At 35.5% G+C, this 25916-nt stretch overlaps 1 protein-coding gene across 1 annotated transcript; it reads right to left on the bottom strand.

Moving 5' to 3' along the window:
• Window positions 1–11874: 11874 nt before the first annotated feature.
• LOC129249143 (acyl-coenzyme A diphosphatase NUDT19-like) lies at window positions 11875–24375 on the bottom strand. The gene is made up of 5 exons (XM_054888797.1): window positions 24244–24375; window positions 23983–24188; window positions 23670–23927; window positions 12449–12530; window positions 11875–12388 (listed from the first exon to the last, which is right to left on the bottom strand). Exons 1-5 carry the CDS (start codon window positions 24337–24339, stop codon window positions 11987–11989), a joined length of 1044 nt encoding a protein of 347 aa, XP_054744772.1. The 5' UTR covers window positions 24340–24375; the 3' UTR covers window positions 11875–11986.
• Between the last annotated feature and the right edge of the window lie 1541 nt (window positions 24376–25916).

Genomic DNA, 25916 nt, shown 5'->3' with positions numbered 1-25916 from the left:
TTTGGCTCAATGGCTTTGTCAACAAGCAAAATATGCGTTACTGGGCAGAAAGCAATCCACACGTGATTCATGAAGCACCGTTGCATACCGAAAAAATCACTGTTTGGTGCGGTTTACATGCCGGCGGCGTAATTGGCCCATATTTTTTCGTTGACGAGAACGATCGCCACGTTACTGTGAATGGAAATCGATACCGCGACATGATAAACGATTATTTTTGGCCGCAATTGAATGGTATGGACTTAGACGACATGTGGTTTCAACAGGACGGGGCCACAAGCCACACAGCACACGCTACAATTGATTTGTTGAAGAGTAAGTTCGATGAGCGCATTATTTCCAGAAATGGACCGGTCGAATGACCGCCGCGCTCGTGTGATTTGACGCCTCTAGACTATTTTCTTTGGGGTTATGTGAAGTCATTGGTCTACAGTAACAAGCCGGCGACGATTTGTGAGCTCAGAGCCAATATTGAATGCGAAATTGCTGGAATTTCGGCCGATTTATGCAAAAGAGTGGTCGAAAATTGGGTTCAACGATTGGACTTCGTAAAACGTGCACGCGGTGGTCATGCAAAAGAAATCGAATTTCATACTTAAACGTATATGTTCAAACTCGATAATAAAAAAAAAATTAGTTAAAAAAGTCAAACCGTTTGTGTTTTATTCAAAAAGCACTCTTACTGAAAAACGCTTAATTGGCACCTAAAAATAAACCCAAAAAAGTGCGAAACAATCTTGTTTAGAAACCCATTTAATTTAGTCTACTGTAATTTAGTTTAGCCAACTGTAGCACTAACAACTTCAAGAAAATTAACCACCTAATATTTAATATTAGTTCTAACATCAAATTAAAGTCAAACCATAGCAATATTCACAAATTGAAAGTGTCCCATTTACCTTTTATTTTTTTCTCATCTCACGCTAAAATAAAATTAAACGAGAATTGTGTTAATTCCATAAAATTGTCAGATTAAAGCATTTGCATTGGCGGAAGGTTCACCGCCAAGTGGACGACACACCACTAGAGTATAAGCATAGCAACAAATTTTAATTTAAAGTGACGCGAAATGCATGCGTACATTAAATGCCTAAGCGCTCATAAAGTCATAAAAAATAATGTTGGTCGTCCAACCCTCCCATTCTTATCTATCATCGACAACGAAAAGTTTCAAGTCAATTATTCGTAGCTATTTATCCTATTAACAAAATAATTAATTAAGCTCAGAAAATGAGGCATACACTATTTTACTAAATTAAATTAAATATGTATGCTTTAATTATTTCTATTTAGAAAAAAGGAAAAAATTTAAACGAACTTCACTACCTTCTGCTTCACCAGAGAATGTTAATGCAATGAGAAGGTGCAAATGTTACTGTAAGCTTTTTTTAGTACAATTGAGATCTGAAAGATTTGTAATAAGGTCATTTAGCACACCGAGTTTATAGACACCTCACTGACTTTTGCCCACACAAAAATTAGAAACACCACACATCTTTCACCTCAACACACAACACATTTCTCACCTCGACATTAAACCAATTAAATTTTTACTATTTTCGTATTTTTGAAATAATAAGCGAATACGTAAAATTTATTACATAATTTTTTTTTCAATTACATTAAAAAAAAAACGATTTTAAAAAATAAAATTTATAAAAAAAAGTTTGCTCCGGGAATTGAACTCGAGTCTAACATGTGGCGAGGAAAAATAGGCGGTGCGTTTATTTCTTCGACTGCTAATTTTTTGACCATTTTGTTACTTTTGAAATGATAAGCGGATACATAAAATTTATTACAAATTTTTTTACGATTACATTAAAAAAAAAAATTTAAAAACGAAAAAAAAAAAATTTACACCGAGAATTGATGGCGAGTCACGTGGGGAGGATAAATACATTAAACTAATTAAATTTTTACTAATATATTTTCGTATTTTTTGAAATAATAAGCGAATACGTAAAATTTATTACATAATTTTTTTTAATTACATAAAAAAAAAACGAATTTAAAAAAAAAAAAATTATATTAATAAAAAAAGGTTTGCACTGGGAATTGAAATCGAGTCTAACATGTGGCGAGGAAAAATAGGCGGTGCATTTATTTCTTCGACTGCTAATTTTTTTACCATTTTGTTACTTTTGAAAGCGGATACATAAAATTTATTAAAAATTTTTTACGGTTACATTAAAAAAAACACATTAAAAAAAAAAAAAAAATTGGCGCCGAGAATTGATGCCGAGTCACATGGGGAGGATAAATACGCAGTGCGTTTATTTCTGCGCCTGCGTTGTGAACCAAGGTTTTGTGCATGCGCGCGACGCGAATTAATTTTAATAAAGTTCTGAAAGTAATTCATGAAGTTTTTCATTAAATACATTCATAAATGAACGTATACTCTATATGTACATAAATGATGGTATATGACAATATACATACATAATATGTATGTACATGTCAATAGAAGGTATTTGCATTAAGAAAAAAAAACGGTTTAAGATAAATCAACACTTATTTTATATTGTATGTCAATTTATAGTTTATGTATTCGACAGCATTTACATACATATGTAGGTATGTACATTTGTATATGAAAAACAATAATGCACAAGCGCAAGAACATCATCTTCCTTTCATACATATGTACATATGCATGTATGCCCAAATAACCTTGACTTATGTATGTACACAAGTCACAGCACATCACATTCTTACAAGACAAATACACATACGCACTAGCGAGTTTCTTCCTAACAAGTGCAAAAGCAATTCTGCTCTATGTATGTATTATGTCCTAGCATATATACATACATACATATATACCTACTTGCCTTCTAAACTTCCTACAAAATAATTGTATTCATATGTTACTACATCCATGCACGTTCATACATTCATGCATATGTATATGCGCGAGCACAGCGCTCCCTTCTTGCTTCCGTGTACTTTTGTCTTTCACCAGTCGATATTCCTTATATGTATTGTACTTACAAAAACACGATATGTACTTTGATAGACGCAAAAGCAACAGCAAGCGCAACGCCATGGCCGCTTTGCCACCGCACTTTCTAAAATGTTCTAGAACACAACAAAAACACATACCTCACATGCGCATGTCGCCCAAAGCTAAAATCTAAGCCTGGCGACTACAAAAATAAAATACATTCGTAGACGCAGTCGCAGCGGCCATGATTCTATCAGCGACTGCGCTGAACAATTTAGAAGAAAAACAAAAAGTTCATTCATAAGTTAGAGCTCATATTTCAATTTCATTCATAAAACGAGCCGCCCATATGCCAATTTTCGCGACCGTTCGAAAATAGTCAATATTGGAATATTTCGCGTCGAATTATTTGCCAATATTTGATAAATTTTGAATTTTTGTCATGTCGAGTGGCCGCGGCTCCGTATGTATGTATGCACCCTTATATGTATGTAAATATGTCTTCTAACTGTGCGACAGTCGCGAGTTAATGCGACTTCCAGCGAATCACACATTGCTGTCCGCAAAGCCGCAAGTATGTACCTTATGATCAGAAAGTACCGGGAATGTTTAAATTAAACAAAACAGAGTTAAATTTAAGGCAAATTTATATTATCTTCTTCAAAATATGACCCGTCTGAAGCAACACACATGTGCCAACGTTTAACCCAGTCCTCCAAACACCCCCGGCAGGCCGATTTGTATTCTCTTTGATCAGTGCGATGGCGCGTTATCATCATACAAGATCTGAGAATTGTTTGCTCACATTTCCGGCGGTTTGCAACACACAGCATCTCTCTAAGGTTTCAAAACGGATAAATAATATTCTCTATTGACTGTCTGGCCCGATGGAAGGTACTCATGGTGGACTATGCCTTGGCAATCGAAGGAAGCAGTCAACATCACCTTCCCGGTTCTTTTTGCTCATAGGGTATACATATCCCATGTGTCAAGTGTGCGCAGAAGCTTGTGTTCTGGGTTTTGTTAGAATGGTGGTGGTTTGTGCATATATTTAAACACATATGTGAGTATGCGCGTTAGGCTTCCTGGATGGATATTAGAATATTTTCTCATCAATATGTGTATGTAAGTAGTTCAGATTTGACTGAAGAAATTAAATATAGGAATGCATATTCATATGATTGACTTTATGGCTGTTTTACATATAAATCAATTCAAATGAATAATGTTATGTAGAAAATAAATTTCTAAATAACTGGTATTAGAAAAACCTGAATACACTATTTTAAATCAATTTCAATTAAACCAAATATAAAAAATGAAATAAAAATATCGAATAAAAAACTGTGCACAGGATTTGAACCTGAGTCAAATATGAGACGATGTACTGCATATACGACACGTCTTTCACGATTGCGCTAATCTACAATTATTAATGATCTTTTCTAAATCACTCATTTATTCGATTCGCAGTTTTATATGTACATATTCTGCGTTAGTTGAAAGTTTGTATGCGTAATTATATGAATATGCATCTGTGTATGCGCGTTTGGCTTTCTGGACGGATATTAGAATGATATTTTCTCATCAATATAATTTGGATTTGATGAAATAGATTATAGACATATGTACATATTTTCTGTTTTGATTGATTTATATAAAAATCAGGTCATATCCAGTATGAACTATTTTATACCGAAAAGAAATTTCCATTTATAAAATACAAAAAACAGTATTTTAAAGAAATTTTAATTAAAATAAACTCAAAAATTTTACCAAACTTTCCTGGTTTGAATTGTAAAAAAAAAAAATCTGCAAGAAAAAAAATATGACTTCAGGATTTGAACCTGAATTATATACGTGCCAAAAAACAAAACGAATAATTCCGTCGACTTTAGCTTCTGCACCACAAACTAACTACCGCGCGGCCTTCTTAATCGCAATTTTATTCGCTTCGATTTCCTTAGTAGTGTGCCGAAAAATCTTATGAACGTCCTCAATAGTATGGTAAACGCAGAAAATATCTGAATTCTTGGCCTAGCGTGGTAAGTAAATATAGAAACCCTCCACTCGCGTCACTCGCGTGGTAAATATCTGCAATTCCGACCTCTTCAGGAAAGTTGAATTTGAAATGACCTTATTATGAATCTATAAATTAGAACTCGAAAAAAGCTCATTTAACATTTGTTCCTTCTCATTGCATTAACATTCTCTGGCTTCACCGAAGGCTAAGGCTATTTAAATGTATGTTTGCTTAAGAATTAAAAGTTAATGTTATAAGAGTATAATAATTTAGGTTTACAATAATTTTTACACTCATTGATTAAAATTTCATATTTTAGCAGTTTAATCTGGTTTGGTAAATAAATAATAACTTTTTCATTAAATGTGATATGATTTCTTTTGGAAGAAACACTAATTTCAGCAACGTCTTTCTTCGTGATAAAAAAAAAGAGGTTGTCTGTAAAGTCGGTTTACTGACGATAGTTTAACGTGATAACGTCATAAGAAAATACTGATTGAATGGTTGCATTTTTCAAAAGAAAATTTTAATTTTATTTGTTTGATAGATATTTTGTATGGATATAGAGAACGAGTTAACATTAACATAACATAACATAACATAACATAACATAACATAACATAACATAACATAACATAACATAACATAACATAACATAACATAACATAACATAACATAACATAACATAACGTAACGTAACATAACATAACATAACATAACATAACATAACATAACATAACATAACATAACATAACATAACATAACATAACATAACATAACATAACATAACATAACATAACATAACATAACATAACATAACATAACATAACATAACATAACATAACATAACATAACATAACATAACATAACATAACATAACATAACATAACATAACATAACATAACATAACATAACATAACATAACATAACATAACATAACATAACATAACATAACATAACATAACATAACATAACATAACATAACATAACATAACATAACATAACATAGCATAACATAACATAACATAACATAACATAACATGCTGTTCAAGCAAGGTAACGACGCATGAGCAAGATAACGACTTCAAGTAAATCAAATTAATAATAATCAATAAGAAGGCATATGCAAATACATACACATATACGCTCACTTAAGTAGGAGAGAGCAAGATGTCGAACGTTGCCGTTCGTTTGCTTTGTCGTTCGTTCCGCGCTTTCGCTTGCAGTTCATTCAAGGTAACGGCAGTGAGCAAGGTAACACTAATGAGCAAGGTAACGGCAATGAGCAAGGTAACACTAATGAGCAAGGTAACGACACATTTTTTCGTGCGTGCAGCCTGTTAAATCGAATTATAAGACGTTATCACGTCAAAAGTTTTCACATTCTATGCAAAATGCCTACTATATAAATTCACGCATACCAGCAAAAATTCTGCTTTTTGATCAGCTCCCTGTACCAAATTTTCACCCTGTACCCCGATTTCATGTGCATCAACTACGTTGCAGATCATCTCCTTTTTGAACAAAAATTCTTTATTATCTACAGATCCAATAGAAGTTGTATAACTGCACCATTAAAAGTTACTGATGATGTTAGGCATAAGATGGATAAAAAGATCTTTTGAATTCTAACCCTTCTTGACCATTCAAAAGTATATGGTAATCTTAACAATGTTTTAATATCTATATTTAAAGCTGATAAATTTTGAATTCCTCGTCTTCAAATGTTTGCAAGATTCTGTGCTTATGTTGACTCTGTAAGAACGCGCGTAAATGTTGTTTTAAAATAAAACATTAGATTCTTTCAGTTTTTAATATTTTTGTTCAAAATATGGCTGTTAAGAATTATAATATATGTGAAAAGTGGCATCATTTGATTGCCCACCATGCGCGCGTCTACAGGTAAAATCCGCCAAACCGTCGATTCATGAGTGCCAAATTGTTGAAAATGTCGAGATATCGATGTTGAAGGTTGTTCAACAAACTTTGCTCTGCATCAGCAATATTCCGAACAGAACGTTATTGGTCTGTCAGTCATTTTTCTATGTTCTACCGAACCAGGTTTTTCACCAACCTTTGAATTGTCGACTCATTCGGACGATTATTTCCACCAAAAAAATCACGAATTTTGCAATTTGTTGTTCTTTGTACAATTTCAAAAATGACATAAAATACAGATACCATCTAGGAATTATTCGCTACTGATATCTAGGCGTCACTATTGAAAGACCCTATATTTAATCGCACTCTTACATGGAACAATCACATGGTATGCTTCGATCCCTTTGGTATATTCTATATTTTACCCCAGTGGGAATTAGATTATTCCTAGTCAGAGCGTACTTCATTCCGATTCCGACTTTATTATGCGGTTATGAATTATGCGCTAGCTGAGATAGTGCTGACAATTAAAAACTTAATGTACGAGGTGTGTTAAAAAAGTTAGGTAAATTTTCAATTTTCTCAAAAAATATTTATTTATTCATCAATTTCTATTTTATCTTGTTCAAAGTAGTCCCCCTCAGATATAATACACTTGTGCCAGCGTTTTTTCCAATCCTCGAAGCAGTTCTGATATGCACTTTTTGGTATGTCTTTGAGCTGTCCCAGCGATTCGGTTTTTATCTTAATCGTCGCAAAACGCTATCCCTTCTTGGGGCTCTTCAATCTTAAGAACAGGAAAAAGTCGCAGGGGGTCAAATCTGGTGAATACGGTGGCTGAGGCATGATAACGGTGTTGTTTTGGCCAAATAATCTCTCACAAGCAAAGATGAATGATTAGGTGAATTTTTATGATGCAAAAGGCGCATAACTTCAAGGTAATACTCCTTTTTTAACGTACAACCTTTTGATAAGAACTCCTGTTGCACTACGCCTACGGTAATCGAAGAATACAGTGAGCAAAACCTTGACATTTGACCGAACATGGCGTGCTTGTTTTGGTCTTGACTCTCCTGCACTCTTGCCCTGCGATGATTGGGCTTTGATCATAACCATATAAGCATGATTCGTCACCAGTTATGACCCTTTTAAGCAAATCTGGATCATCGTTGACGTCATTCAACAATTTCTGAGCGATGCCACGATTCTCCATAACAACTTTCTTCACTTTCTCAACATTTTCATCGGTTGTTAATGTGCTGGGGCGTCCAGAGCGAGCGTCGTCAATCACATCTTCTTGACCTTCTGTGAAAAGCGTGTACCACTTGTAAACATTGTTTTGACTCAGAGTGCTCTCACGGTATGCCACTGTCAACAGTCAACATTTCAAGTGTTTTTGAGCATTTAATTCCATTGTTTCACAAAATTTGATACAAATTCGCCGAACACGCAAAACACCTTTTTTATTTATACCTCTCACAAACAAGCTAAACATGATATATTGCTAAAACCGTCAACATATCTTCGAGACGAGTGTACCAACATAAAAAATAATAATTATCGAAAGTAGAATGTACGTAGGAGATTCGAAAGCAGGTGCTGGTCTATCCGCAAGGCAAATCAAACGAGGAAAACAGAAGGCGAAGAAAGCCGAAGCATTAGCCAAGGCAAGTACTCAAGCTCCGTCAACTTCGACACCTGTAATGGGAACGGGAAAGCGCGGCAGAACAGAGGATTCCCCTGTACCGCTGCACTCTTCCAGAAACGAAACGGGGTCTGTGCCAACGACCGGGAAGAGGAGAAAGGCAAAAAAGAGGAAAGAGGAAGAGAGACGGAATTCGGAAATGCCTGTATCCTCGACCTAATCCAAAGCAGATAAACCTTTACCTGACAAGGCAAAGGCTAAGAGACCTCAAATGTCGAATGACACTCTTCCGTCAACGTTTGGCGAATCACACGCGAGAAAGGCAGCAAAGGCAATGACGGTAGATACGTTTCCACGACAGTCGTTTCTAGGTTACCGAAACGACCCGGATTTATATCCCGCCAAGGTCTGTCACTACAGCAGCATTCCCCGTATGTAAGTATGGTTTAGAAGGTAGTTTAAACAATTGCTTTGAAGAGCTGTGCCCACTCAGGCAAAGTAGACAGGGGAAAACGGTTCCTTGGTGTAACCCTTAACCGTCGAAGCGTCATGGACGGTCCAGAAAACTTCTTAATAAGGCCTTAAAAACCGAAACAGAAGAGGACTGCACCAACCATCGACTTACACAGAGAAAACATAAGAAAAAAGTACGGAAAGCCAAACTTGATTCCTATAGAATTTCTGCAGTAACATCGAAGAAATGAGGGAAACAGCTAAACTTTGTAAGGTCCTTCATCTAGACCGCTCAGTAAGGCTGGATGCCATTCGAAAACCTGATGGTTTATACACCATTTCCAAATCGGGAACGTTTAATGCTCTACTCGAAACCCATTTTCCGAGTAGAGTAGTAGAACACTCTCTGAAGTAGAGAGTGGCATGAACAATAACGGTAACGAGGGTGGAACCTCTAGGTACAGCTAATCGGATAGTAACAAAAGAATCGATAAGCTTTTCCTTGTCTTCCTTTGAAAACTTTAAGTCCCCTGGACCTGACGGAATATATCCAGCAATGCTTAAGAAGGAGGAGACAAACTGATTGAGGCCCTGAAAAGGATCTTCACAGCCTGTCTTGCACTTGGTCATATACCAACCCAACGGCGAAGCGCAAGAGTAGTATTTATTCCGAAACCAGGAAAAGATAACTATTCCCTAGCAAAAAGTTTTAGACCAATCAGTTTGATATCGTTCGTGTTGAAAAGTCTAGTACGAGTGGTGGAGAAACATATTCGAGTGGGGGTATTGCCAAGAAATTCACTTAGTAGAAATCAACACGCTTACCAGAGTGGAAAATCATGTGAATCAGCCTTACACGATCTTGTTAGCAAGATTGAAGCCCTGCTGAAGCGGGCGTGTTCGTGGACATTGAGGGGGCTTTTGATAATGCCAATTTCGACTCAATACGTTCTTCTGCTGAACGAGATGGAGTTAATCAAACCATTGTAAAGTGGATATATCCCATGCTTTCTAAGAGGCTGTTAACCGCTGGTGAGAACAGTGACGAACTAATCACGGTCAGGGCCCAGCAAGGATGTCCCCAAGAAGTTGTTCTTCCTCTGTGGTGCTTGCTCGTAGACTCTCTACTGACGGAGATGCAGAAACTCGGTTTTCATGTTCAAGCATATGCGAACGATGTCTGTGCGCTAACATCGGATAAATCTGGATTCTGGACAAAATCGATGACTGGTGTATGAGACAAGGTCTTTCCGTTATTCTGAACAAAACCACCATAGTCTTGTTTACGAGAAAACGAAAATTGGATGGACTTAGTCTTCCAACACTGAAAGGTGTGACACTTGGTCTTTCCGATGAAGTTAAATATCTAGGAGTAATCTTGGATAAGAAGCTGACTTGGGAGACACACGTTTTACTGAAGGTAAATCGCGCATTAAGGATTTTTCAGCAATGCCGCAGAGCCTTTGGTAAAACCCTGGGTCTGAAACCTGCTGTGTTCCTGGGGATATATACAACACTTATCAGACCAATCGTCACTTACGCCTCTATGGTCTGGTGGCGACGGAGCATGGTTAAGTCCACACTCCGGGAACTATACAGGCTACAAAGAAGTGTATGTTTATGCATCCAACCTCTGGTGATGCCCTAAGATTGATTTGCTATGCTTGATTTGCTCCCCCTGGATCTTAAGATACAACAGGAAGCAATAAAAGCAATGTGTAGACTCCATAAATATGGTTTCTGGCACGAAGACGGAACTTCGAGATACAGAGAAATCTTTAAGTTGCTATCTGAGCAGTATTCACTGTTTTTGACACCTTAAGACGACCTGATACCCATTGTTTCATTTGGAAGGAAATTTGATGTCAGATTTCCGTTGCGTGAACAATGGCGCAATCCAGAATGCACTCAGTGAGGTTTGACGGATATTTTTTACTTGTACTTATATGGGTTCCAGGACACTCCGGTGTTCAAGGAAACGAAATTGCCGATGAATTGGCCAACCGTGGATCAGCGGTTCCCCCTCAAGGGCCCCAGAGCCAATTCATCGTAATCGGAATCAGTTGCACAGGAATCATGAATTGGATCAGTATACCATTTACATAAAGAGTGATGATTCGGTCTAGAACGCTGTAGAACTGCAAAGTGTTTTGCGACAAGTCCGATCAGAAAACTGTCAATCTTTCTACTAAAACTAGGAAGGAAACACGTTCGGTTGATGGTCGGTATTATTACAAGACACAACCCATGGGGTCAGCATATGACCACCATTGGAATCATTGAGGACCCAATGTGCCTATCTTGCTTGAAGGAGGTGGATAGCACTGAACACTTTCTCTGTGAGTGGCCTGCCTTTGCTAGAGCAAGGCTAAGAGTTTTGGGTTCCGATGTCGTGAAAATTAGTAATATTCGTTCTCTAAAACTAGAGGATATTTACAGATTCGCCAAAGAATCTGGAAAATTCTCACAGGACTAACTACCTTTATCTCTGTCTCTATTCTTTCCTATCTTTTTCTCTGATACTTCCCTCCTTGACTATCTGCCCTCTTTCCAGCGCTCTAAATACAATGGGCTTTTTAAACTGAGTATTTTAGGAGCCACCAAATCTCTTGGGGCTCCTTGGCTCGACTTGTTCTAAAAAGTTCTAAAAGTAAAAGTATGTTTGACTCGAAAACGATCTCGTAAACTTACGAAGCAAGGAATAAAACCTTGCCAAGTGTAAATTGTTATTGTTAAACAGCTGATAAACAAAGTTTACATAAATATTTCACAGGTGGCTTGTATAACTTCGCGCGTAAACATGTAAATATACGCGATTCATAAACTTAAATATTTAAGCGAATACTCCTAATATTAATCGGACGGAAAAAAAGACCCTTAAAAAAAACAAATTAAATTGTATACCAAACCATCACATATATTATATATTTCTTCAAAAAATGGTCTTACATCTGCATCTTATACAACATAAATATATAACAATAGCACCTTTCTTTTTTTTCAATTTCCAGCAATGTAATTAAATCAAAAATTTCATAATTCATTGTTTTATGTTGACAGGTGGTAAATGGCCATCAGCAAGGGAACAATTCAATTGTATGATTACTTTATTGTTATTGAAGAACTCCATGCGGTGCAGATTCTTGGCCATTTCTCTATATTGCTTTATTGAGATATTGATAGGTTCAACTGAGCTTGAATCCTGTGTAGGATCACTAGGATAAAGATCATCACCCGGCATCAAATTCACTCTGCCGTCAATACACTGCTGTACAACAGGTAACATAAGTGTAATGCCTTTTTGGGAGCGTACTTGCGCAAACTCAAGTAATTCATTCAATCGAGTGAAATGGCATAGTCGCGATAGTTCATACAATTGTGGTGGAGGAAGAAACAAATATTTGCTGAAGTATAAAGTAACGAATTCCACAGGAGTCTTCCACTGTAAAACGAAAAAAATATTAGTTGTATTAAGATTTTAACCGAGAAAGCAAATGCCCACCATAAAACTCGCAGCTTCATTACTTTCCAAAAGTACTTCGGGCATATGTTCCATCGCCACGACATAAAAAGCGGTTTCGAACCTTAAAAATATAATAATTTGCGTTTTTAAGATGTGCCTTTTTTTAATTTCGGTGGCTTTACTTTTAAAAATCGTATTACGTTAAATGTCATATTACATAATCGTTTACTTCTTAAGTTCATCTACATAGATAGGTATTATTTGATTATAAAATAAATAAATGTCTCCTTAGTGAAGAACTTGCCTTCACGTGATGTGTCTAATTGGCGCTGGTTAACACGAGCAAGATCGCTTAAACAGTTATCGCACTAATCAGAAACACAAAAATAATTAAAAGTCTAAGTACTAAGAGCACGTATTTTTATGCTCGCGTACTTGTGCCCTAAGGTATTAAGAGCGTTGCTATTTATATTTCTGGTCCTGGGCACTTCTAGAGTTATTAGACGCCATCTGATATTTCTATTGGAAATTTGGATATATTTTACCACAAACTCTCTCAGAATGTTTTGAAGTGTGATCCAGACTAGTATTGTTTAAAGTGTCTTTAAAAATTCATGTCGGCAAAAAAATGGAATTAAAGCGCGAACTGCGATAGTTTTTCACTATTTTCGACGGCGATTAACGAGACAAGAATGCATCGATGAACTAAAATCATTATACGAGAGTAAGCACCATCCTTTAGCACGATGAGTTTCTTTCTGTTTCTGTTCGCTCACCGGCGGATCCGGGAAGATCGTCCAAAATCAGTTGTTATGCCAGAATACAAGGAGAAGTCCAAAATAAACAAGGCTGAGCTAAAATAGAAACGACAGGAGCTTTGTTCTGATAACTTCGAGTTTATTTATTCAAAATAGTCCTCTCTGGCCTCGATACGCGATCTAAAAGCTTTTCGAAAGAGTGTTTCAGGTCATTGACCGGAATGTCTTTCAGGATGTCGGTACAAGCCTTTTAATGCAAAACGTTTTCCTTTCATGACCAAACGCAATTTTCCCAATAGGTTGTATTCGCGTTGAATGTCACTCAATTTGAAAAATATCTGGAAACACGACTCGAAAAAGTGCTTCGAAAATTGATTCAAATGAATGCAAAGTGTATTGATCATCACGGAGCATATTTTGAAAAACAATTGTTCACATAACGATTTTATAATCGAGATATATATAGACATATACTTATTTATAGGTCTGTTTGACGGACAAAAACAGACGCACAGTAACTCAAGCAAAAATTAAAATGTTTCTATGAAACTGGCTGCACTATTACCCTTTATCCAACGTAGAGTGGTATTGAAAATGAGGGAAACCGCTAAATAACTACGCCCACATATCGGTAATTTCCAAAAAGGCAAAAGTAATAAAGGGGTTTTTAATAAGAGCTGTTATTTTGATATTCAAAAAAATGCTATTTCTTAATATAAATGATTGAATGTTTATTTCATTATAAAGAGGAAGGTATGTCGTTAATAGTGAAAAATATTATAGCATCAGGCAAATAACCACCACGACACGCTTACAGGACGATATCCTTTTCATGAAATTTCCCATAATCAAATTGGAAAGTGGCTACCCTATGTCCTCGATAGCCTCACGAATTCCATCTTTGAGGTCTTGAATCGACCCTGGGCTGTTGGCGTAGACCTTCTCTTTCACGTGGCCGCAAACAAAAAAGTCACAAGGTGTTAAATCACAAGATCTCGGTGGCCGGTGGTCCGGAAACTTTTCCCGTAAAAGATCAATGGTTTCGTTGCTTGTGTCGCACGTAGCGCCGTCTTGTTGAAAATAAACGTTGTCCAGATCAATAACATCCAATTCGGGCCATAAAAAATCGTTAATCATCTCTCGATAGCGCAATCCATTTACCTGTAACACCTAATATTGGAAAACCCTTTATATCTCCGTTATAAATGTATATTAGTAAAATTATTCAAATTTGGAAAAGTGAGGAGCCCATGAAAAAGGAATTTCACGAAAGAAAAATTTTTTAAAATGGGAAGTATAATTTTTTGGTAAATGCGAGTATCTTGACAACGACTAAAGTTTGCCCAAACTTGTTCCTTGCCTCATTTAAATTATACTAAAATATTTTTGAGATCGAATAAAAACCATGCCCACTTTTGTTCAGAATAAATTTCCGTTCGACTGATGTTATGAATTTGTTTGATTCCAAAAATTAACAGCCTACCGAAATTTCCTCGTCCAAAAAAGTCGTCAAGGTTTTTAACTTCGGGGTGTGGAAAATTTTTTTAGCAGAAACCCTAAGTTTAAATTTTGCCGGTCACGCTTCTATTAGATAGACTGTATTTGCTCTGATATTCGTAATTTGCTGTTTCAAACCGGCTGCTTTTTAGAGGGCGGAATGAAAAGTAAAGTTTATAAAGCTTGGATTCATATTTATTTATTTCCATACTATTTTGAAATAACACTGTAATAATTAAATTTAAAATTTATTTTAATTTCATTTGTATACCCGCAAAATTGAGGACAAGGGTATTATAATTGTGTTCATATAATGGTTATATGCCACAGTATAAATGAATCGAGATAGATGTCGAAATATGTGGCAAAAGGCTCATAATGATGAGTAGAATCGGTTTAGCCATGCCTGTCCGTCCAACCGTCCGCCCGTGCGAGCTATACTCGATTAAAAATTAATATATTTTAATGATCCTCTTTTTCCATGATATAATGGCATCGAAAGTGAGCAAAGTCGGTTAGTAGCCACGCCCACCTCCAATACAACGGTAATGGTCAAAACAGAAAAGAAGTTATATCTCCGTTAAAAATAAAGCCAAATTACTAGAGAACGACCAAGCTTCGACTTCGACCATGTTCGGCTACAAAAGTTCTGTTCGGTTTCGGTTCTACTTCGGCAATTATTTTGTTTAATTTTTATTCCTTCAGAACAAATTCAAAAAAGGTTTTGGGGTTTGCCGATATGATAGTGATATCATTTGCAAAATGGTATAGAAGAAATAATTTTTCATTAACCAACGACTTGGGCACTTATCTTAATGAATAACTACGGCCAAGAAATTTTAAAATTTTTTAATACCGGTATCAAAGCCTATATTTCTGTTGCCTTAAGGGGGCCTCTAATCAATGGCTTCAAAAAAAGGTGTTTCTTCTCAATTTTTTTTTCAAGGCGAAAAAAGCGACACAAAGGAATAATCTTTTGCATTTATTTGAAGGCATGATTGAAGAGTAATAAACAATTTTTTGACATAAATAAAAAAACAAAATGGCGGACATATGAGGGATCTCATACAGCTTCTCGTTGCGCGCTAGTAAAACGGCGTGTAAGATTGCGGTCGTAGTTTTCACCTGAAACACAAAAGAAAAATATTGTCTTATTCAGAAGGCTTTCCCGCATATGATAGACTGCTCTTGTATAAAAATATGAAAAAATGAACACATAATTAAGTATTGAAAAAAAGTGCTTTTTTCGCTTTTTCAAAAAAGGTGTTAAATAACATTAAAAAATTAATTTTTATTTTTTTTTATTTTGTTAGTTAATTAGTTGCGCATTTTAATTATCTTAATATAGATTATCGGTTTGAAACGAAAACTTTCGTCGTTTTTTTTTAATCTTACACGCCATTTTCAAAAACATGGTTTTAAGAAAACGTGTTTCAAAGTTTTCAGAATGTAGACAGTATACTCACACGAGGGACGGTACAAAGGCCTGTAACTCCGAAATCTCTTTGAATTCCGCTATACAATTTTGAGGGCATATTCTCCTATAATATATCTATCGATTGCAGTAAAAAAATCGATTTTTTGAAGCCGACTGATAAAGGCCTCCTTAAGATATCTATCTGCTTCTCCATCGAGTGTGGCTAGCGACCAATTGGTTAATGCTTCAGGTCAGTTAAAGTCTCGATAAGCAAATGTTTTTACATCACAGTATACATTTATTAACCTATGAGTATTAAACAATTACTACATAACATATAGTATTTACAGCATACAGATAAAATTTTCTTTGTAAATAACGTAAATATATGTTATGGGTTTATATTATATTTAATGTGATTGACTGTTATATAACTTTTTGTTTTTTTTTTTAACTATGGGATTTTCAAAAAGTCAAATGCTTGTTTACTATAAAACCCTTAAAAATGTTCGGTTCGGTTTCGTTTCGCCTTCGCCTGAAATTGCCAGAAGTACGGTTCGACCTTAAAAATCGTCGTTCGGTCGTTCTCTACAAATTACTCATATTTGGTACAAACGATTACCCCAAAAAGGGAAATGCGAAGCAAGTAAATTAAAAAAATGGCCGGAGCGGTCCATTGTCCACTTTAAATCTTTAATAGAACGCGCTCAAACTTAGCTAACGTATTGCTCTCGACCGAAAGCATTCAGATCCGACATAAATAATATTGAGATCAGATAAAAACCACGCTTACTTTTTAAGTATATGTTAAAACTAGATTTCCATTCATCTGATATTACAAGCTATCACTCACATTGTCTAAGAGCTATGAGCTTATCTAATTTGAAACCCAACCCAAAATAAAAATAAAATATGCAAGACTAACAAATACATTTACAACTACTGGACCGAACAGTATACAGGTATACAGACAAACACTAACTGACATTCATCGGGAGACCCTTACTACTTTCCTAAACTCCCGACCTCCTAATGCCATTATCCCAGTCCAATCACCACCTATTGCAGACGATAACTTCAGCTCCCTCGCGAGACGCGCGTAACTTTGGCCTAATTGCGTTCTGGATATTGTAACCGGTTAAACTCCTACCTATCCAGAATCGACCCCGACATACCTAACATATGTCCAGCATGTGAAGGCCCACCGCACGATGCTAACCATCTCTTCACATGCCACATTAAACCTATTCACCTAACACACCTCTCCCTCTGGACCCAACCTGTCGAAACAACACGCTTTCTGGGTCTAACGTTAAATAAGTTAGACGAAGACAACCGGTGACTACATCGCACAGGCACGATTTAGTAATCTGCTACAAAAACAACAATAAAACGAAATTATGCACGGGTATATAAAGTTCGTGCCTAATTTAACACTTCCTTACTAGTTTGAATAAATATTTGGTGACCAAACCTCAAACTTTACTGTAAAAAACGTACAATTCGCCATTTGGATAGGCCGATAAATCGATTGGCTAATGTCAAGGTTGCCGTAATAACTAGTTTCACGAAAAATTAATCTTAAAAATCTTTTTAAATTAACGCTGCGCTAGGGCTGTCAAATTTTCCTGAACTTTTCTTAACATATCCTTACGGTTGCGTGTTATTTTCTCAAAATGTTGCACTCTGACAAGGCAAATGTGTGGCATTTTCTACAAAAAATGAAGGTGAGCGTTGTACGGGTGATTTTAGTTCATCTATGTACGCCCGTTCGTCGAAATAGTGGTGCCAAACTTTGAATTGTTACAAAAAAAATTAAAGTGAATCATTATTTTATTATATGTATGTAGTATATATTTTTTATTATATGCAATACTAGCAAACCCGGCCCCCTTCGTTGGACACACTAAAATAGAATAGATATGGTTTAGAACAGAAAATATATGGTTTTCATATTATTTATTTCTTTATTCTTTATTAAAACGCTTTGGCATAAACAATATTTTTTGTTTTTCTATTTGTTTTTGAGTAAATATAAAATAGAAATTGAAAATCAGGAAAAAGGAAGATTGTTTTTAAATTTCAAATCAACGCATATGAATAAACAATCGTCTTTTTTCCTGATCATCCATGAATTTTTCGTTTCGATTTATATGTTTTATTAAGCATTGGAGCTTTTATAACCATTATCCATTTATATTTTTCAAAAAAAAAAAACGAAAAAAATTGTTTTTTCCACGAACACATAATTTCATTCGGATTTCACATTAAATTCTCAAATTTCGTAAGAAATTATTCACTGTTCCAAAATCCACTCCAAAAAAATTCACAAACAACTTTTACATGTTGCACTTACGTTTTTTCCTTATGGCATCCAAATCAGAAAGAAATATTGACACATTGTAACTCACACTGTCAATTTGACAGTTCAGTTCCGCCCCAAGCGTTAAAAAAGTAAGCGACATTATGGCTGGCTCAAAAGAACGCTGTACCCGTTGCCACTGCTCCGAATTACAACCAAACTTTACGAAACCCATTTTCAATACTTACTTAACAATGTGCATAAGTTTGGTTTAATTCGGTGCAAAGACACGGCGGGTCCACGTTTTGGCATATATTTCGAGACCCTAGTCATCAATAGGTATGAAAATTACCCCGTATTAAAGCACTTATCAACAGCTTTCATTTGATACCCATATTGTACATACACAACCAAAGGTTACCTGGGTCCACGTTTTGACCTATATCTCGAGACCCCAGTCACGGAGCGGCATGAAAAATACCCTGTACTAAAGCATTCACCAACAGCTTCAATTTGATACCCATATTGTACATACACATCCGAAGGTTACCCGGGTCCACGTTTTGACCTATATCTCGAGCCCTATCTACCAATAGGTATCCAAACTATACGGAAACCATCTTCAATACCTTCTTAACAATGTGTGTAAGTTTGGTTTAATTCGGTGCAGACACGGCCGGTTAGCGAGCACACACAAAAAGTTGACTTTATTTTATATATAAGATTTTTTTCAGTTTGTGTCCGAAAAATCCAAATATCTTACGGAACCCTATTTTCCAAAATAAAATGTAATCCATGTTACTCGTGGATAATGTAGTTTTCGAATGGTGAAAGAATTTTTAAAATCGGTCCAGTAGTTTTGAGCCTATTCGTTACAAACAAACAAACAAACAAACAAACAAAGTTTTCCTCTTTATAATATTAGTATAGATAAGGCGGCCGCCGTAGCCGAATTGCGTTAACTACCATTGGTGCCGTTGGTGCGTGACTACCAGTTGGAATTCAGAGAGAACGTAGGTTCGAATCTTGGTGAAACATCAAAATTAAGAAGTTTTTTCTTATAGCGGTCGCCCTTCGGCAGTCAATGGCAAAAAACTCCTCATAAAAAATATCTGCCGTTCGGAGTCGGCTTGAAACTGTAGGTCCCTCCATTTTTGGAACAACATCAAGACGCACGCCACAAATAGGAAGAGGAGCTCGGCCAAACACCCAAAAAAGGGTGTACGTGCCAATTATGCAAAATTATAATAGTGTGTTATGTAAATAGTGTGAACAGTAGAGACACATTGAAGAATTTACCTTTCAATATATCATAGTTAAATTCAATTTAATTTCTTGTTTAGATTTTGAGTTTTCTTTTTTATTAGAATTAGCGCAAAAAGTTAAATTAAAATGTATCAATCTTTTAATTTCAAATTAAATGAAAATTTACTTTTAAGTATAGCTTGAAATTATATTAAAAAATTCATTTTTAAGACAATTAAACTCAAATTGTTGTATTTTACATATTCTATTAACGGCGGCCGCCGTAGCCGAATGGGTCGGTACGCGGCTACCATTCGCAATTCACAGAGAGAACGTTGGTTCGAATCTCGGTGAAACATCAAAATTAAGAAAAACATTTTTCTAATAGCGGTCGCCCCTCGGCAGGCAATGGCAAACCTCTGAGTGTATTTCTGCCATGAAAAAGCTCCTCATAAAAATATCTGCCGTTCTAAATCGACTTAAAATTGTAGGTCCCTCCATTTGTGGAACAACATCAAGACAGCTCCGAGGCGGCCAATTGATATCGGAATTCAAAAACGGTAGCCAAAAGTTCGAGTGTAACTTTGGCAGTGTGACAAGTTGCACCATCCTGTTGTTTGTTCAAGCGTATAGCGTCCCATTTCGTAAATGTCAAACCTTTAAGTAAATTATGAACACATTTGACATGTCATTTGTGTTACCATTCTCAAAAAAATAGGTGGTTCAAAAAGCAAACGCTATATGGCCCACCCTGTACATATATTAAAATAATATTTGTTACAAAACCAAGCAAGGGAAATAAAATGTTATAATTTTCTAATTATTAATTAGTTCTTCATGTTCATAACTACTAATTCTTAAGAGATGTATGCACCCGTCCGCCAGACTGTTGCTGCGACTTGATTGCCTGAAAGTGGCGTATCGATTTTGCAAATTAAACGATGGCAAATTAAAAGACAATAAGGGCCGATTTATCCGATAAACTCAAGCCTCAAGTCAGATTCAATTGATTAGAGCCAATAATTCTTATGGAAGAAAATGGTTCTTAAAGCAACTGTATTTGATCTAGTAATCCAAGATTTTCTGAAAAATCGTATTCCATTTAACGATATTTCGCAGCAGTAAAACTTTAGGCAGATGTAATACTGTGCTCGATTTATTGGTTCACTTGAATAGAGGCACTAACAAAATAGGAAAAAATAAGTAAATAGAAGAAATTTTGTTTTTTTACATGTTTTACGTTTTAATGATTCGAATTGAACTATTTTTGTCTTCAAAATGTTGCTCATTCTCATAAACCTTACCAGCAAGCCATCCCAAAGAATACGGTGCTATGCTAAAGTTTTAACGTTTTGGGACGCAATCCAAGTTTTGACCACATTTGAAGTATGTACAGGTACATTAATTAATAGGTCTAAATGTTTCACGAATCTTGGAAAAAAATTATTCCAACAGAGCTTTATAGCTGTTTTCCATACCATAAAACCACCTTCACGGCAGTGATATGGACTCAAGTACCTTTTCTACTTTCTTAAGTCATGGAAATACATAGTAATTGTACTACTCCGGCCCATCCAAATTGAATTTCCTTTCGTCACTAAAACACAATGAATGCTTAAAAAACGATCCCGAACCAGTGATGGTAAATGGTTTTTTGAAAAATCCCTACACAGCCCAAAAAAATTCCCTACTTTTCCCTACGCTTACAACAAACTTTCCCTACGAAATTCCCTACATTTTTTTCTCCTGTGTTTACACTATAATGAGGCAACTGCAACGTCAAAATTGAATTGTTTGCTCAAGATTTTTTAAAAATTCCGTACAGAGCTTCTGTAGTGCAATCAGTTCTTATTGGAATTAGATGCAGCAGCTTAACCACAAGCCGCTCGCTTTCCTCGTCGTAAAATCTCACTATAAGACACATATGCGTATTGAGTCCGATGTCTCTCATCGATCATTATGGAAAATTTGTTTACTTTTAATTCTTTTAACTAAATTGTCTTTTCCTCTTTTGCCAATTCATTTTTTATTATGCTGGTGCACTTCTTTCTTCCGAGCTCAGAGTTTTTTATTATTTCAGAATCGGGCACGATTTCTTTTAAGAGTGGGATTAAATGGTCCACCACTTGCAGCGCATTTCTTATTTCGAAATTTCTGAAACCATTTGGTTTACTCGCTTTATTTTAGATGTCTTTTTAATTGCCTTCATATTTTTTGGTGCATTTTTGTTTCGGCGTGCTTCAGACTTGCCACTTGAATGGATCGTTAGCCACAGCTTCAAACTAGCCACTAAAATTTCGTCGTCAAGCCACTTGTTATTGAACTTTTGTTTCCGATACTTGCATTGTTTTCCCTGGTGTTCCTCCGAAGAGTCAGTCGAAGAGGAGGAGCTCATTTCTGTAAAATATATGCATTTTAAATATAAAAAAGCTAAAACTAAAATAATTGCAAACTTACTTCAAAACTGAAAAGCACCACAAAACGTGGGACAACTAGCAATTTTCGCGCAAAGTAAAAATCGTGCTAGCGTGAACGAAGAAAAAAACAGCCAATGTTGCCATATTAACGCTTTTAAAAGTATGCTGCCATAAGGAAAAGAAGTCTGGCATGAAATCTTACCGCAGATTTTTATTTTAAATGCACTTTTTTAATTTTACCCCACTATTTTAAAATTTTTTTTTGTCCTTCTTGAAAATTCCCTACATTTACAGAATTTAAAAAAATCTGTCCACCTTTTCCCTACATCCACATTTTTCGACAAAAATCCCTACATGTAGGGAATTTTCCCTACATTTACCATCACTGTCCCGAACAGCTTTAATGCGGAAACAATATATGCTTACTGAGTGCCTCTATTCAAGTGAACCAATAAATCAAGCACAATATTACAACTGTTTTACGACGCAAAATTCATTGTAGATAAAATAATATTTTGATGCATTTTTATTTTCGAGCAAACTACAGTCTTCACTTGAATTATGAGAAACCCTTATGTTACTAGATCAAATACGGTTGCTTTAATAACCATTTTAATCAAGTGAACCGGACTGTAGCTTAAGTTAACAGAGATTTTGTACTAATTTAATAATATAAAATATTCAGTTATGATTCGTTGAACTCGTACATTGTAATATTAAAACTTTTGAAATACGTAGCGAAAATCTAAGTTTAATGCGTCCGAGACAAAGAACTTGTTTGAAATTTGTGCTAAATACAGCAGCATAATTAAATTCAAAAAACCAACGTCAGTGTAAAGGAAAAGGAATTTACTTATGAGAAGATTGCAAAAGAGTTCAACGCCATAAAGGATATCTTATGCGAATCCAAAGAGTTGAAAAAAGTATAAAAACGTTGAATATATAATAAGGGCAAACACAGTTGAAGAACGGTGAGGCATATATGCCACTGGTGGTGATCCTGCAATACCTTAGAGATGTTGTCAATGTTAAATGACAGCGAGATGAAGGGTATTGCGATTCAGATACTGTGAAGGCGAATGTTGATTGTAAGTTGGACGTTGGACAACGTTAGAGTTGAATAAAAAAATTAAGCAATTCTTTTTAGTTTTCAATTTGGAATTATAAAATATGGTTTTAATCTTTCATTGGTTTTACCGAATCCCGCAAACCATCTGCACAGGTTTAGCATATCGTCCATCGACTCCTGTCGTTTCTACGACCAATTCCCAGAAACTCCAACACAGCTTCTTTTCGAATGTGATATGTAGCAAGAAATATTAGATATCTCGGCCGGATACGGCCGGAAAAAGGCACATACACAGGGGCCAACCCAACTTGGGTTTATTAAGGGATCTGGGTTTGGATAAGGTATTAATTTTATAAGTAGAGTCACAAAAAAAATTAAATCGAAGTGTCAACCGCATTTCCATTCATTCATTCTTTCAACAAGACCCGAGCGCAATTTTCATATTTTTCATTGACTTTCAGCGATCATTGTTAGGACAAAAACCATTTCGAGAAAAATATGAAAGCCTTCGAAGTAGTAGACTTATTCAATATATAAATATAAATATCATAGTACCTTTTTGTAAGTGTTGTGGGTGTAAGCCATGCAGTCCATTCGTGTAGAGACCATAAGTCCGGAACCACATTCAATTCTTTACAAAGTGCCAAGAACTGTTTATGATCGTTGTGAACACGATACTGCCAGTAACGTCGATCAAAGTTTTCATAAATCTGACCATAACTGTTAGTTATTTTATTATTACGTTCAAGACATAGGAGGATTCCTGTCTCTTCAAATGTTTCTCGTATGGCAGTAATGCGCAGCGATATGTCCCTGAGTTAAAACCAAAATTAAAGACAAACAACTTTGAGCACAAATACTAACATACCTTGGAATCTCCTGATCAATATTATTTGTAAAAATATTTGGCCGTGGTTTTTTACAATGGAATAGATTTAAATCTTTTGTGTTTCTGAAACTATTTATATGGTCCAGCCACAGGGGCGAAGCATCGCTACTCTCATGGACACCTCCAGGAAAGACCGCCGAGTTTGGATAGAATGATGCCTTTTGAGCTCGATTGAATAACAACACCTTTAATGGTAAACTGACAATAAAAGCCGAAAAATCGTACTCAGATAAAACTTACTTTATAATCGCACAGAAAATCTTGATTGGTTTTATCTTTTGCTAAAATAATTAAGCTTGCTGACTCTCGCCATTTGGAAGTAAACCGCTTAGCCATTGTTGAATGACATATGTAAACAAAGGTGACCTTCAAGGCGAATTCATAAAAGGTGACTTCGCTAAAGCAACTACAATGCATTTGCTTTGTTTTTGCACTTTAATGGTTTTATTGTCAAAATTTCAATGAGATTATCAAGGAATGTAATATACAAGATTGCCTATTCTCAACTAGCTGTGACGTCATTGATGCATGAGAAAGAGAAATTACTTTCTATTTAAACAAAACAATGGAAACTGCCAAACACAAGGAAATACATACACACACATACCCCTTCTTACCACGGCACCTTCGGCAAAAAACCTGCATCCAGAGATATTATTATTATTTTTTTTTTTATAATTTGATACACGGATTTTTATCTTTTATTATTTTGGTTTATTTAAAATAGCATTAAATTTAAATTAAATTTACAAATTATCAAGTCATTTATTGAATATTCACAAACACATAACTTCTCTTCCTTTGACTTGTTTATGAAAAGCTAAAGTAGCCATTTTCGGAAGGCGCCAAATTCTATATTCCGTACACCGTGTAATGATGCTCACAGTCATCAACGTAAACGCAGGCCCGTGGCAGCTGACATTATGAAATTAATGAGAGCCCCATGTAAATGAATCTTACAACCCTTCCGTTCCGTATATCGTAGATTTTATCGTAGGAATTGGGATAGTTTCCGAAGAATCGTGTCAGCTGATTGCTCTCTCAGCACACAGTGTTGCCAAACAGTGCATTTCAAAATCATTTACAAAATAAACTTAGAAAAGTTTTAAGGTTTCGAATAATGTTAATTATAGATAAATGAACTATTTGCATTTTTTGGTTTTTGGCTTTGGTTTATTATACAATTAAAAATTGTAACTGATAACGCGGATGTGTTTAAAAGTGCGTCGATACAACCAAACACAAACCGATGTATTGTGTATATATGTAACTTATAGAACGCAGTTGTTTTCTATGCCATAAGCTCTGCTCAATTTTGTGTGTCCCACGGGCAGCGGAAACCAGCTACGATAGGTTAGTGAGTGTGAGAACCATAATAGTCAGTTACAATTTTTCATTTTTTAATTAACCAAATCCAAAAACCAATAAATGCAAATAGTTTACTCATCTATAATCAACATTATTCAACTTCTGTTTTAAGTTATTCAAAAAAAAATTAAAATTTCTCTAAGTTTATTTTGTAAATGATTTCGAAATATACTGTTTGGCAACACTGTGTGCCGAACTCAACGAGAGCAATTAGCTGACACGTTTCTACAGAACAACCCAACATTTTTCATTTACAAACGTCAACCATCTACAATACCACCGAACAGAAGGGTGGTGATTTGTCATTTACATGGGGCTCTCAAAAGGTTTTCATGTCAGCTGACACAAAGCGTAAACGTGACGACACAGCGAATCCGGAAGGTGCAATATTGTATTTTATCTAAAATGATAGAGAAACAGAGTAGGAAACAACCAAGAATATATTTATAGCATGAATCAATGTTTCCGTTGTATCGACATGTGTTTTACATACGTACAAACACAATATTATTGCATTTACTCGAAATGTGTTTTGTTTAATTTTT

The sequence above is a fragment of the Anastrepha obliqua genome, chromosome 5 (genome assembly GCF_027943255.1).
Source record: "Anastrepha obliqua isolate idAnaObli1 chromosome 5, idAnaObli1_1.0, whole genome shotgun sequence".
NCBI lineage: Eukaryota > Metazoa > Arthropoda > Insecta > Diptera > Tephritidae > Anastrepha > Anastrepha obliqua.
The sequence above is the reverse complement of the archived record's forward strand: the minus strand, read 5'-3'. Positions and strand labels throughout refer to the sequence as shown.

Excerpts from the sequence above, each read along its gene's own strand:
- LOC129249143 (XM_054888797.1), bottom strand. The coding sequence starts at position 24,339 with ATGGCTAAGCGGTTTACTTCCAAATGGCGAGAGTCAGCAAGCTTAATT. Across the intron at positions 23,928-23,982 it reads ATTGATCAGGAGATTCCAAG|GGACATATCGCTGCGCATTA; the intron begins GTATGTTAGTAT and ends GTTTTAACTCAG. Across the intron at positions 12,531-23,669 it reads CCCACAACACTTACAAAAAG|GTTCGAAACCGCTTTTTATG; the intron begins GTACTATGATAT and ends TATATTTTTAAG.